The sequence below is a fragment of the Phycodurus eques genome, chromosome 8, assembly GCF_024500275.1.
Source record: "Phycodurus eques isolate BA_2022a chromosome 8, UOR_Pequ_1.1, whole genome shotgun sequence".
Lineage (NCBI taxonomy): Eukaryota > Metazoa > Chordata > Actinopteri > Syngnathiformes > Syngnathidae > Phycodurus > Phycodurus eques.
Genome location: NC_084532.1, coordinates 25,801,558 through 25,816,418, shown reverse-complemented (window position 1 = coordinate 25,816,418; position 14,861 = coordinate 25,801,558). Strand labels below are relative to the sequence as shown.

The 14,861-nt window shown below is 44.0% G+C and overlaps 1 protein-coding gene across 1 annotated transcript; it reads right to left on the bottom strand.

Annotated features, from left to right (window-relative positions):
* Positions 1 to 8,424: 8,424 nt before the first annotated feature.
* Positions 8,425 to 14,861, bottom strand: sgcb (sarcoglycan, beta (dystrophin-associated glycoprotein)). Its single transcript, XM_061683863.1, has 6 exons — positions 14,803 to 14,861; positions 13,877 to 14,086; positions 13,407 to 13,592; positions 12,520 to 12,711; positions 11,231 to 11,362; positions 8,425 to 9,778 (listed from the first exon to the last, which is right to left on the bottom strand). The coding sequence occupies exons 1-6, from the start codon at positions 14,815 to 14,817 to the stop codon at positions 9,569 to 9,571; spliced, it is 945 nt and encodes a 314-aa protein (XP_061539847.1). The 5' UTR covers positions 14,818 to 14,861; the 3' UTR covers positions 8,425 to 9,568.

Below are 14,861 nucleotides of genomic sequence, written 5' to 3'. Positions count from 1 at the left end.
CCTTGGGTGGTTCAGGTGCATGTGACGTGATTTCGAGACGCTTTCTGAAGCGGGAGAACCCGAGTTGCATGTTGGCCCATTGCGACTGGAGCTCTGGGTTTATCTCCACAGTCACATGGCTGGTTCCGTCCCCCACATTCTCCGGAACGACGTCGTACTTCTCTAATTTGATGTCAGGATTTATTTTGGGACTACGAGGGATGCTTATTATGGGGGATTTAACGGAACTCTTTTTTGCAAACTTTGGCGAGTCTTTTCCATCTCTGTTCTCGTCCTCATTGTCATTTGTGGAGGAATTTGATTTGGAATACCGAGCCTCAGGAGAAACACTATCAGGAGCTGGTTGTGGGGAGGGTGTTCTAACATCCAAATGTCTGCTGATACCCAAGTGTAGTTGTGGAAGTGCTTGTGTCTCAGTGGCATCAGCATTTGCATCAGCTTGTTCATTTGACCTGCTTGGTGGTTGTCTGACGTCACGTGACACATCAGCAGGTACTGCTTTAATGTCCAACCACCGCCTCACGGGAGTACCTCTACCAAGCTCCACCGAGGGCCACGGCGCTCCTGTAGTAGACCCAACATTGCTAGGTGCTTCCACGTTGCTATCACCGCTAGAAGTCAGAACATGTGGTGATTGGGCTTTTATGTCCAGACGCCTCTTGAGTCGAGGACTGCATTGGGGGTCATAACTCAGTGTTGGAGGTGCTTTATTTGGGTACCAAGTTAATTTTGTAGTTTCCTGCTCCTGTTTTGTGAAGAGTTTCGTCCTTTTGTCTTCATTATCACTGCTGGGTGATAAAAACAGTGCTTTGAAATCCAAACGTCTCTTAATTCGGAAAGAATCCTCAAGTTCAATTGAGGGCCATGGAAATTGTGGGTCATAATTTGGTGTTGGAGATGCTTTAATGGGGTAATTAGTTATTTTTGTGGCTCCTTGCTCCTGTTTTATGGGTTGATGAGTTGTTTCAGGCTCACTGTTGCTGCTGGACAATGAATCTGAAGGTTGTGACCATACTTTGACATCTAGACGCCTCTTCATTCGGAAATAATCCTCAAGATCAATAGAGAGCCAAGGTGCTTGTGGGTCATAACTTGCTGTTAGAGGTTCTTCAATAGGGTACTTAGTTAATTTTGCGATCCCTTGCTTATATTTTTGCATGTGGTACTTTGTTTCATCCTCGCTGTCGGATGATGAATCGGAAGTGTGTGACAGTGCTTTGATATTTAGACGCCTCTTAATTCGGAAGGAATCCTCAAGATCAATAGAGGGCCAAGGTGATTGTGGGACATAACTTGGTGTTGGAGGTGCTCTAATGGGGTACATAGTTACTGTTGTGGTCCCTTGCTCCTGTTTCTGTGTGTTGTACATTGTTTCATCCACGCCGTCGCTGCTGGATGAAGAATCTGAAGTTGGTGACGGTGCTTTGACATCGAGACGCCTCCTAATTCTGCAAGACTCCTCCAGATCAATAGAGGGCCAAGGTGCTTGTGGGTCATAAGTTGGTGTTGGAGGCGCTCTAATAGGGTACATAGTTACTGTTGTGGTCCCTTGCTCCTGTTTCTGTGTGTTGTACATTGTTTCATCCTCGCCGTCGCTGCTGGATGATGAATCTGAAGTTGGTGACGGTGCTTTGACATCTAGACGCCTCCTAATTCTGAAAGACTCCTCAAGATCAATAGAGGGCCAAGGAGCTTGTAGGTCAAAACTTGATGGTGGAGGTGCTTTAATATGGTACATAGTTATTTTTGTGGTCCCTTGCTCCTGTTTCTGGGTGTTGTATTTTGTTTCATGCTCACCATCGCTGCTGGATGATGAATCTGAAATTGGTGATCGTGCTTTGACATCTAGACGCCTCTTAATTCTGAAAGAATCCTCAAGATCAATAGAGGGCCAAGGTGCCTGTGGGTCATAACTTGGTGTTGGAGGTGCTCTAATGGGTTGACTTGTTACATTTGTGATCACTTGCACCTGTTCTGTTCTGTGATTAATCATTTCATCCTCACTGTCACTGTTGGATGATGAATCTGAAGTTGGTGACATTGCTTTGACATCTAGACGCCTCTTAATTGGGAAAGAATCCTCAAGATCAATGGAGGGCCAAGGTGCTTGTTGGTCATAACTTGGTGTTGGAGGCACTTTAATAGGGTATGTAGTTACTTTTGTAGTCCATTGTTCCTTTTTGTGGGTGTTGTACATTGTTTCATCCGCGCCATCGATGCTGTATGATAAATTTGGAGTTGGTGATGGTGCTTTGATTTCTAGACGCCTCTTAATTCGGAAAGAATCCTCAAGCTGTGGGACATCACTTGGTGTTGGAGGCGCTCTAGGGTACATAGTTACTGTTGTGGTCCCTTGCTCCTGTTTCTGTGTGTTGTACATTGTTTCATCCTCGCCGTCACTGCTGGATAATGAATCTGAAGTTGGTGACAGTGCTTTGACATCTAGACGCCTCCTAATTCTGAAAGAGTCCTCAAGATCAATAGAGGGCCAAGGTGCTTGTGGGTCATAACTTGGTGTTGGAGGTGCTCTAATGGGTTGCCTTGTTACATTTGTGATAACTTGCACCTGTTCTTTTCTATGATTAGTCATTTCATCCTCACTGTCGCTCTTGGATGAGGAATCTGAAGTTGGTGACATTGCTTTGACATCTAAACGCCTCTTGATTCGGAAAGAATCCTCAAGATCAATAGAGGGCCAAGGAGCTTGTTGGTCATAACTTGATGGTGGAGGTGCCTTAATCGGGTACGTAGTTATTTTTGTGGTCCCTTGCTTCTGTTTCTGGGTGTTGTATTTTGTTTCATCCTCGCCATTGCTGCTGGATGATGAATCTGAAGTTGGTGACAGTGCTTTAATGTGTAGACGCCTCTTAATTCTGAAAGAATCCTCAAGATCAATTGAGGGCCAAGGTGATTGTGGGTCATAACTTAGTTTTGGAGACACACTAATGGGGTCCCTAGCTACTTTTATTGTCCCTTGCTCCTGTTTCTGTGTGTGGTACATTGTTTCATCTTCGCTGTCAATACTGGATGTTGAATGTGAAGTTGGTGACAGTGCTCTGACATCAAAACGCCTCTTAATTCGGAAAGACTCAGCAAGATTAAGTAAGGGCCAAGGAGCTTGTGGGTCATAACTTGATGCTACTTTAGATGGAGGCTGTGTCATGATGGCCCCTGTAACCTCCTCACTGTTACTGCTTGAGGAGGAATCAGTAAGTGTTGACTTTAAATCTAATTGACTTTCAATGTAAGGAATCTGGTGTTCCTTGGAAGGCCATCTTGTGTCAGTCTCCTCGTGTACTTCTTGACCTCGAAGCCCCTCTCTGTTCACTTTTTGGGGTGCTTCTGTGAGGTGTATTGACCCATCCTCAGACTCTGTACCAGATAACGAATCTGATGTTAGTGATGGTGCTTTGATATCTAAACGTCTGTGGACTGGGATGTTATGATCAAGCACTGGCCAATTCGTTTTTGAGTCAAGTGTTGGCGGAACTGTAACTGGACGGCTTGTCTCTCCTTCACTATCAGTGCTGGAGAAAGAAGTCAGAGGTATGACTCCTGCTGTGATCACTTTCCCTTTTCTGCGCTTCTCTCTGAGGCTTTTCTTTTGACCATCGCTGTCCAGCAATTTGATATCCATACGCCTCTGGATGCGCATCGAGCGCTCGAGATCAACTACAGGCCACCAAAGTTCTGCGTCCTGATTCAGGGTAGGTTCAGATCCTCTCGGAGTCTTCGAGCTAGCAAGACTGTCGCTGACCTCGGTTTTAGCATAGCTCCTCCCCACCAACTCGTCTTCCTGTGGTTCTGGGTTGACAGTGTATTGCGAAGGTTCGTCGTCGCTCATGTACGAACTGGAGCTGGACGAGTCCTTCCTGTTCAGCCTTGGCATAATTTGTCTGGTGTAGTTAAAAAAAACGACGGGGCTGCTGGTTCTTGGAGACGTGCTGCGGACAGAGTCGCTGAAGTCAAACTGTTCTACGTTGTCCTCGGGTTCCGCTGCTAACAGGCCTCCATTATTTGGATGTGGCATTAAATCTGCAAAGGGCTCAGAGGATAATTGTAGACTTTTATAATTGGAAATTTGAGGTAGGTCTTTTGAGTTCTGCTGAACAGTGTTCACTTCCATTTGGTCCTTGTCAGAAAGTGAGGAATCAGAGAAACTTCTTCTCTTGACGTTTCGGTCCGAAAGATCTTTTCTATCCTCTGAAACACTCCCCTCCAGGCTTTTTTCACTTCCTGAATTTCTGACCGATTCACGTTCAACTACGGCATTGTGTGCATCTGTTTCCCGTTCAGTGTCATAATATTTCACATCATTTTCTTCCCTAAAGTCCACTGTGCTGAAGGTGACTCTCCTTTCCCTGTGAGGCAGCAACTGCTCAGGGTCCTCGCCTTCCGAGTAGGCCTCGTTGTCATATTGAGGCCGCAACTCGTCAGGGTCCTCGCCTTCCGAGTAGGCCTCGTTGTCATATTGTCTCTCCCCCGCTGATAAGGCAGAGTCAGGCGTTTTCTTCCTGATGATCTTCTTCCAAAGTATATCTATGCAAGGTCTTAGGAGCACTCCCAGGATGAAAGCGACCAGAAATGTAATGAACACGGACAAGCACACGGCTAATGTCAAGTCAGACTGTGTCACGTTTTGGCTTCTTTCTTCACCTGCGATCCTTTCAAGTACACTTCGAGCTTTTCTGTTAGTTCCTTCAATGCGGAGGTGAAAGACAGACACCACCTGGTGGCCCTTGGACAAACACACGTAAAGACCAGCGTTTTTCTCTGTAATGTCACTGACAAGGAGACCCGACTGAGGTCGGTTCGCAGGTACTGAACCACTAGGTGTCCACCAAAATGCACCTAGGAATAAGACACCTTAGTAGTTTGTTAGATTTTGACGTGGCGGAGTATTCATTTAGCGGTTACCTTCTGTGGTGCAGGACAGCAGAACCTCAGAACCTCTGTAGACCGTCACATCTTGGTGGAGCTGTGGTTCATTTTCAGCACTCCAGCAGTTCAGATCGTCGTCTTCCAGCTGTAGAAGGTCCGTACCAGCGAGGACAGGTGGGGAAGCACATACCAAATCCCAGGTGTGAGAGCCTCTGCTCCTGTCAAAAGCCATCCATCTTCTTATGCTACGCATGCTGCAGTCACAGCGCCACCTGTTTCCAGCCAGGTGAAGGTCCGCCCCGATGGTGCGTAGAGATAAGTACATTGAAGGATTGAGGCTGGTTAATATGTTGAAGCTCACGTCGAGGACCTGCCACGAGGCAAATGTTGGTAAACACACAGCTATGAGCTTTTATTAATTATCATCCTAAAAATCGGATCAAGAATCTTACTGATCTTTGATGATACCTAATTCGAGATGATCGTGTACCTGACGCTTGGTAATGTTTTTTTGCTTTGAGCCAAAATTTAAGGTATGAGCGAGCTTCAAATTTGCCAAAGCTATATGCAGGCAGCAAATGCCACATTATCTGCCCAGCATACCAATGTCTCACTCACAATTTGAGATGCAAATAGAGTAAGCTCAGTCACAGAACAAGTTAAACTCATAAGTTAAGGCACCACTGTACCAATAGTATTTGGTATTGATAATTGTGGTATTTGAATCAATCCCCTCCATTTTTTTTGAAAACATGGCTCAGATACATTAGGCATAATAATAATAATAATGATAATAATACTGTTACTGTTTATTGACCTTGAGGTGGTGTAAATGTCGCAGTGCGTGCGGGTGCAGGCTGCTGATGAGGTTGTGTTTGAGGTGAAGCTCCCTCAGCCCACGCAGGTTGTCCAGCTCTCCTGGCTGGATGGCGGAGATCCTGTTGTAGGACAGCTGCAGGACCTCCAAGACCTTCAGAGCACTCAAGCCTTTGGAGCATGGCAGATGGTAAAGAATATAGTCACCATTAGAAGGACTGACTCCACAAGCATAGTGAATTTTTTATTTTTTTTTGTAATGTCGGTACTGAAGGGTACCAGTGATGATCGCCACAGAGAAGGAAACAGAACATACGGCTATGTAGGAAAACTTAGGTGGAGAGACTAAACTCCCAGGCATCCTAACTTAGTACATCTGCCATGTACCATTGACCTTGATGGTGAGTAGTACACCATTTATTTTGTTTTACTGAGCACTTTTGTAACAGTTTAGAATATTAAAAAGTGCTATCTGTAAAGATCACTGGCCTCACAAAAATGTAATTCATTGTATGACTCAATCAGCACTTAAATATTTTTCTTTGGCTTTTTTGTGTGTGATTTCACAACAGAAGAGGTACTAGTAGGGGCGAAGAAGAAACGTGTAATGACAACCACAGAAAATTGCATCGTTTTATTCAGGGGTTTTTGGGTAAAAATATTTGCACGACAAAATCAAGTCAATTTACATTACCTGTCAAATGTTTTAGAACACCCCAATTTTCCCCCCCAATTTTTTTCTATATATCATCTCAAACCAGCTCGATTGGGTTCATGTCTGAAGACTGTGCCTTTTTGTAAAATTCTGAAATGTACGTTATGTTTCAGGTTTGGGTAACCTTACCCATTTTTATTAACCTCTGGCAGTTGACCACTTACCTTAGTTTGTACCATTTCAATATCTTCATTGGACTTGAACTGCTTGACTTTCAATTTAAAAAAAACAAACTGGGGTTTTCTAAAACATTTTATCGTTTTCATAACTAAATCCTATTTAATTTTCAGTTCATTTTAGGGTGTTGACATGAATAGCATTTTGTAACCCCCATATTCAGTATTTGGAAATACATGTTTTCTGTATTTTTTTTAAAAAAATTTTTTAACCCCACCCAACCCCATTAACCTAACCCTATTTCTACACATAATCTTATTTTATTCCTAATTCAATTTTTTTCCACACTTAACCCCTCTTTTATATCTAACCCTAACCATATATTTTTTTTTACACCTAACCGTATGTTTCACCTAACGCCAAAACCCTATTCTTCCACCAAACCCTTGTTTTATTTCAAGGCTTCTCACTGAATCAAACAGATGACATCATATTACCCCAATTTTAGCATCACTATACTGGCTTCTTGTTTGTTTTAGAATCAATTTTACTGATTATTTTTGGGCCTGGCTCCGAGCAACTAAACTTTTAACCCTGTATGGGCCAGCCCGCAGCTTAAGATCCTGAGGTGAGGGCCTTGAAGTTGTTTCAAAGTTGGTGCTTAAAACCAAAGGTGACCTTAGTCTACATCAGAGAGCCTCAACTCTGGAACGAGCTGCGTGAGGAACTGAGACAGGCAAAATGGGTGACGTCTTTCAAATCACTTCTTAAATTCACTATTACAGACTAGGCTTTACACGATCAGGATTTTTGGGGCCGATCAGCGAGTTTTAAAAAAACGATAACCGATCACCGATCCGATCACATGATGGAGGAATGTGTCTATTTAAATGACCTGTTCATTTACTGTATATACTTGTGTACTTAATTGCTAAAAAAAATTATATTTACAATAAATAATGTATCTTATTTTGACCACTAAACCTGTACGCCGACTCCTAAAACTATTTTTTACATCTAACCCTCTGAACAATTTAGTGCAGATCTACATTTTTGGCCTTGGGGGAGGTCTGCTCTCACGAGTCCCATAATCTTTTGATACAGCATGTTCAGGTATACCTGACAAAGCATTTACAACCCGGTCACTCACCCCGCGGTAGTCGTCGTAGCTGATTCCTCTCCACAGATAGCAGCTGCAGGTTGGGGGCCCAGGAGGCGCACCCTCGACCCTGGACACGCCCGTGGATGCAGAGTGACAGGCGCGCAACGCTGTTGTTGGCCAAGTGTAGGGTGCGGAGCTGAGGTAGCGTCCGGCGCACCAATGTCGCCCGTTCGAGGCGGTTGTGAGAGACGTCCAGATGAGCCACAGAGTCTCGGATTTGTGGCATAGCCCAAAGGCCCGCCAAGGAGCAGTTCAACACGGACAGCCCGGGACAGGAGCAGGATGGCGGGCAAGCCGACGAGTGGCAGTGGAGCCCGAAGTAGACGAGCAGCAGCACGGAAATGATCAGAACCCGAGCCATCCCCTTAAAACACATTCACTGCCAGCCTTCCCAGTTAACATGGATATTTGACTTCTAAAGCCGTCAATGGCAGTGAATGTGTTTTAATCCAATCCAAAAAATCCACACCAATCATCCACTCGTCATATCCGAAGTGCTGTAAACTTCACGGCCAAAGTCTGCTGGAGTACAAACCCGCCCAAAGACGCCATTCAATCATTTACACGCAGTTAATGCCTTACTGTCTTCCCCTTTTTTACGCCGTGATAAGTGCGTTTCTGGCGGCCAAGCCCGCACATTCTATTCCATCATAAAGGGCTGTGATTTTGAAACTCAGCACGCGCACGCCCCGAGACCTTTAACCAAAACAAACGATAAGAGGCAGCAGCACGCTGACACGCCATTTCTTTTATTCAAACAAACACACCACAATGTTTTCAAGCAAATGATATACAGATTTTCCAATCAATCATTTTGATTGCACAAAATCCAAATAATACTCACTTTGGTAGTATTAACCCTCCTGCTATGTTTGTTTCTCTCGAAAAAATGTCCATGGGCAAACATGCGTGTGCTGGATGTTTAGTCATAAAAGCGATCCAATAATAATATAAAATTCTATAAAAATTCTACACACCCCTGTTCAAAGGGAGGGTTTTTGTGATAAAAATAATGAGACCACGATAAATTATTTCAAAACTTTTTCTGGCATTAATTTGGCCTATAACCTGTACTACTGGAAGTAAAAATAAACTGAGATGTGATTGCACAAGTGCGCACACCCTCTTAATTAGAGATTACGGTTGTTCAGAATTAATCAATCATGTTCAAACTCATGCTAAAAAGGAGTCGACACACCCGTGCCACTATTTAAATTGCCTCTGATTAACCCCAAATAAAGTTCAGATGTTCTAGTATTCTTTTCCTGACATCTGATTTTTATTTTACATTTCAATTTTCTTTGGCTAGAATTTCTTCTTTTAAAATGGGTCAATTTGACCCAAAGTTATAATAAAAATAGAAATTAAAAAAAGTTGTACCCATTCCTTTTCTATTTAAAAGAAAACAAATATTGTCATTTTTAAACGGGTAAATTTCTGACCCACAATATAACAGGAGGGTTAATTGAACAGTATCGAATAACCACATCGTACCTGTGAGAGTAGTAGCAAATATTTTGACAGATACGGATCGGATCTTATTCGATCGTGCAGATGTATTGAGAGCATACAGCACATACACATCCTATCCATGCCATGTAAATCTCTCCTCGTGATGCCAGTTTAATGATTGACAGTTTGAGAGCTTTGACTGCAGCGCATACAATCCTACTAATCGATTAGTGGTCAGTAAACGCATCACACACACACACACACACACACACACACACACAGCTGCCAAATAAGTCCCTGTGCAACTCTCTAGGATATAAATAATAAAAATAATACTGGACGGTCAAATGAAACACTGATCATGTAAACCATGAATACAGTTTTTTTTTGTTTTAGTGATCGAGAGGCAGAGGGTGGGGGTGAGGTTACAGTCCTTGGTGGGTGTTCCGGCATGGGTTGTCTGAGGTCTGGCAGCCCATGTTGGGATACTTAACCTGCACGCGGAACAGCGTGCCGTCGGCGCACATGCACAGCTTGTAGCGCTCCACGCCCTCGTCGAAGTACACGTCGCCCGCCGAGTTGGGGATTCGCGTTGCGTTGAACATGACCGAGCCGTTCAGCACGATGCTGTTCTCCTGGGAGGACCGAGACATCCGCAGTGTTATACATTTTAAAACAGAATAGTTATCCGATAGTATGAGAAGTGGAGATTTGTAATCAACAGCAGTGTTAAGATGTAACCAAGCACAAATACTTGGTTCATCTAGATTTTTCAGGTATCTGAACTATACTTATTTACTATTCTGACAACTTTTCACTTTGTGTCTGTACTTCTACTTAGTCATCTCTTGAGCAACAGTATACCGTATTTTCACGACCGTAAGGCGCACTTAAAGGTCTTAAATTTTCTCCAAAATGGACGGGGTGCCTTATAATGCCAACAGCTATAAATGTTGTGTGATGAGCGCTCTGCTTGCCTTTTTTTATTTTTATTTATTTATTTATTAGCATTTCCTGCCAACACGCTGCTTACAAAGAGGAAAAGCGGACGTGGCTGAATACAGGGGAAGGGTGTGTGAAGTAGGACGCTAAAGCCAGTAGGTATATCGCGACGGGGTGTTTTGTATTTTTTTGTATTTATTTTATTTATTTATTTTACCGCTTGACTGACTGGAAGCATTTCCGGGGTGTGCATTGTGCAAAACAACCTCGGTTTGGCTAAGGACCCCGAAAATGTCATCTACGAAGAGACACGCTTACGAAGCACAGTTTGAACTGCAAGCTATCGGTTACGCGGAGGAACATGGGAATCCAGCAGCCGCGAGAGAATTCAAGATCAACGAATCCATGGTTCGCAAGTAGAGGAAGCAGGAAAAAGAGCTTCGCCAAGTCAAGAAGACAAAGCTGAGTTACTGCAGAAAAAAAAGAAAAAGAAAACGCGGGCAAAAGGCGAGGTGGTGCAATGGATAAATGAGCAAAGAACAGCCGGGAGAAGCGTCTCTACAGTCACCATTCGACTGAGGGCAATAACGCGGGGCTTGTCATCATTTCGGGAGGCTTGACGAACCGCTGGAGATCCGTGTAAACAGGGCGTTCAAAGTGAAGTTGCGAGCGGCGTGGGAGCCATGGATGACAGATGGCGAACACAGCTTTACTAAGACGGAGGCAACGCCGGGCGAGTTACGCCACAATTTGTGAATGGATTGTTTATAGGCCTTTCAAAAAATTTAAGTGTCATCAATGTAACAAAAACACACTTAGGGTGTATTTAAATAGGGTATTACTATTTCACAAATTTCATTTAGTGCCGAGGTGGACTGCCCTCGGTTGAAAAACCCAATTGCGCTAGCTCCCCCTCAGCAGTGGTGCGAGGGAACTGTAAGATAAGAATACAATTACAAACCATATGGTAGATGTTTTTAAAGTGCGTGTATACCTCTATCTGCCATGATTGCTTACAATGTCACGTGAGCATTTTTTATTTTTTATTTTTTTAAACACACCTAGGGTGAGTCTTGTTAAAGCAAATATATATATATATATATATATATCATACGCTGGAGTACTTTAAGCCATGGTTTACTTACGGCTCTGAGCTCGATGTCGCCGCCCATTTTGAACTCGACAGTACGGCCCATGATATTGACGCCCTCGTTGCCGCGAATGATGGCCTTGCCGTCCCCACGGATGTTCAGGTCCGATGCGGCGCTGCTGGTGATCTGACGGGAGACCAGACGAGCCGGTTGGAACTATAGTAATGTACCAAGAACTAAAGGTTTTAGGAACTTTCTGTGGAAATGCGGCTCAAAAGAGCTTTTGCACCACATGAACCTTGTGCGTTTGGAACTATTGCCAAAATGTAATACCTTGAACTTTTTCAGGCCAAAAGAAGACCCTACTAGGGAGGGGCCCTATTGTAAGAGAGCCCCAGGAACCTTTGGGGTGGGGTCTGCAGCACTGAATACCCAGAAACTACATGTTCCAGAAGTAAAAGTTGGGTCTTCATGTGGAAATGCAGCTTAAAGGGAATACTGTGCTCCCGGAACTAGGAACCTTTGGAGGAACTCTATGTTTCACTCTAGGAACTATTCTGACAATGTAGTACGGTGCACCCCCGCTATTCAGAGGGGATAGGGAGCAGCCCTTGCTGTGAAGAGCGGAAATCTGCAAATTATTGACCCCCCCCTACAAGTGCTTTGTAATTGTGTATAGATGCCACAAGAGGGAGGCAAAGCACTTGAACTGGAGAAGTTCATAAAGCATCAACACCATCCTTCTGCCATGTACACAATCAGGAACCATTGTTACATAAACGACTGTATTCAGTAGTTAAATTAGTTAACACAAACAAACCACCTTAACATGAGGCTCATCAATCGTATTTGCTAGCATACAAGCCTCAATAAAACGCTAGGGTAGTACTATTGAGAGATCCAGGAACCTTTGATGCAGGGTCCGCACCACTGAACATCCAGAAACTAAATGTAACCTTAGGTGGAAATGCAGCTTAAACACAGGAACTTCACCGCGGAACTAGTAACTTTTGGCAGATATGTTGGGAACTATTCCTAAAATGTATTTTGTGGCCAAAAGAACATCTTAATAGGGTAAATAGTACTTTCTAGATGCACAGGAACCTTTGGCGCGGGGTCTGCACACCTGAACAACACAACTGATTTAATGACTACTCTGAGGGAACTAGAAGGGTGTTACGAATGAAATGCATTATTATTCCAAAAATGTTGCGACTGGGAACTTTTTCATGCTGACTTAAAACCTAATAGTTCCCAGAACTCCATGTACCAAGCACCAAAAGTACCTGGAACCAACGATGTATTATGACGCTTGCTGAACAGTTATCGAGAGAGACAATCACCCGTTCCGTGGAGGCCTTCTTGACACTGAGCACCTTGACGCCTTTGGGCAGGTGGAACTCGTGGTTTTCGTAGTCTGTGCTGAAGAAGGTGGTCTGAGTGCGGGGATCCGTGAAGGATATCCCGGTGTCGCTGACCACTGACGTCTTGTCCTTTTCCACGCTCAGCTTGGAGGTGCCTTGCTGGAACACCACCTGGAACAACAAATGTTTAAGGTCGAGATCAGAAGTTCCCAAACTTTTTTATACACCAAGTACCGTCTAAGACAAGATAATGTTTAAAAACAAACAGATCTTAAAGACGAAATGAAAATACTGAACTTAATGCTATAATTCACAACTATTTTTTGTTAAAAAAAAGTTATTTCCACCCATGCGGTGAAACTCTACAAGAGTAGATGACAGAATGCTGATTAAGCTTCTTACACATCTTGCTATATTTTTCAATATTTAATTTGTTATATTTAGTGACTATCCTATACATTCCCATGCTGGATGGCTTGGTGGCACTCTAAAATGACATAGCGGAAATAATGTATTTTACCTACGAACGGGCAGGCCCATATATAGTCGACTGAGCCATAGAGAAAGGAGAAAGCATGCGGGGTTGGCAGGAGGAGGAGGAGGCGGGACAAGCATTTAGCCTCCATCATACTGAGGTGACGAAGGCTTTGTTGTAATGCTAAATTCCAGCATTAGGGGGCGCCAGAAATTGCCGATTCTAGCTTTAAAACTACAGTTCAGTTGTACTGAACTTAATACAACTTAAAAGTTCAATAGAACTGAACTGTACTTGGGCAGTGATTCTTCCGTGTACCACTAGAGGGAGCCTGTGTGAATGTCTTGTCCAGATGAAAGTTTGCTCTTCGGAGGTTTTTGTCTCCCCTTACTGGGTTGTTGTTGCCGACGATATGAAGGTCCTGGTCCTTACGGCCCCCGACGGTGCTCCTGTGCAGTGGGTGAACCACGCCCATGTCCGCCTTCTGCTTGAAGCGCAGCAGACCCGACTCATGGAACTCCATGCTGTCGCACCCGTTTGGACCGATGCGAATCACCGTCCATATGACAAGAGTGATCTGAATGGAACAGCACAGTAAGCGGACACATTACAATCTAATATTATTACTATATGTTTCTATACAGTATAATCCTGTAAAGTACTATTTTTCTGAAATTTATAAAGGCATTCCAATTTTTGCAGAAGTTTTTCGGGGGCTTGGACTGACTGATGGCAATTTCTTTCATTTTAGTGGGCAAAGTTGATTTGAGATACGAGTGATCTGCATTACGAGCGTGGTCACGGAACAAATTAAACTAGTAGGTCAAGGAACCGCTGTAATTTTGCCGTCGCCGTACTCACGATGAGGTTAATCAAAGCAAGGAGGAAGAGGAGCACGATGACACACACGGCCATGTTCCCCTTGCGCCCGCGAAGGCCCGTCTTGTGCAGACGCTCCTCCTCGATGGGCACGTAGCCCGCCCTGAAGTTACTGTTGTGCTCCTTGTTGGCGCCGCGTCTCTCGATGGCCTTCTCCCGCATGGACTTCTTCACAGGCCCGTTGGCGCTCTCCTGGAGAAAAGGTTAACGACAGGCCCCGTTAAGCTAGTTGTTGTAGAAGATCATGTGATATGACCTGGCATTTTGATTGGCCATAAACGTCTGTGCAATTGAGATGCCATTCACTTGCGATTCGATATATAGAATCGCAGCCAAACTAGTTGCAGAATCGCATACACAATTATGGAAAGTCATTGGAGCATTTATTTGATATGCTTGAAATCAGGAGAGGACAAAGAGCGCAGTAGTACACTTCACACTAAACCTATACTCCCTATATAGACAATGGCCATTTTAAACGAGGCTCATTTACACCACTGAATTCATGCAGCAGTCCTGTTTAAATCCTCATTCCACGGTGTGTGCTGTAATTTCTCTCCTCTGAGACCGCCTGTCTGTGTGGCCGTCACTAAAAATACACTGTTCCCAATTTAGCATCAAAAACACACGCAATAAACCGTCACTTATCGGCGCTTTTAGCGTTACTTGGTCGTCGCGCAGGCCCGCTAAATGTCACATTTCGCCCCATTTTGTATGCAACGCAGCCTTTATTAAACACATCTGATTCGGAAAGCCAGTGTTTATTACGCTGGAATGACACCAAACTGGGCTTAAAAGACGACGCGTTTATGTCCATGGAGCACACACGGGTTAATGCCCATTTAGTACACTCAAAAAAATGGTGTCTATAAAGGAGAAAATAAGAATAGATTGAGAATATAACGGACCTGCTCGGACGCCATGTTGACCCTCCCTCTCTTTCCTACTGGAGTGTGGAGAAGGAACG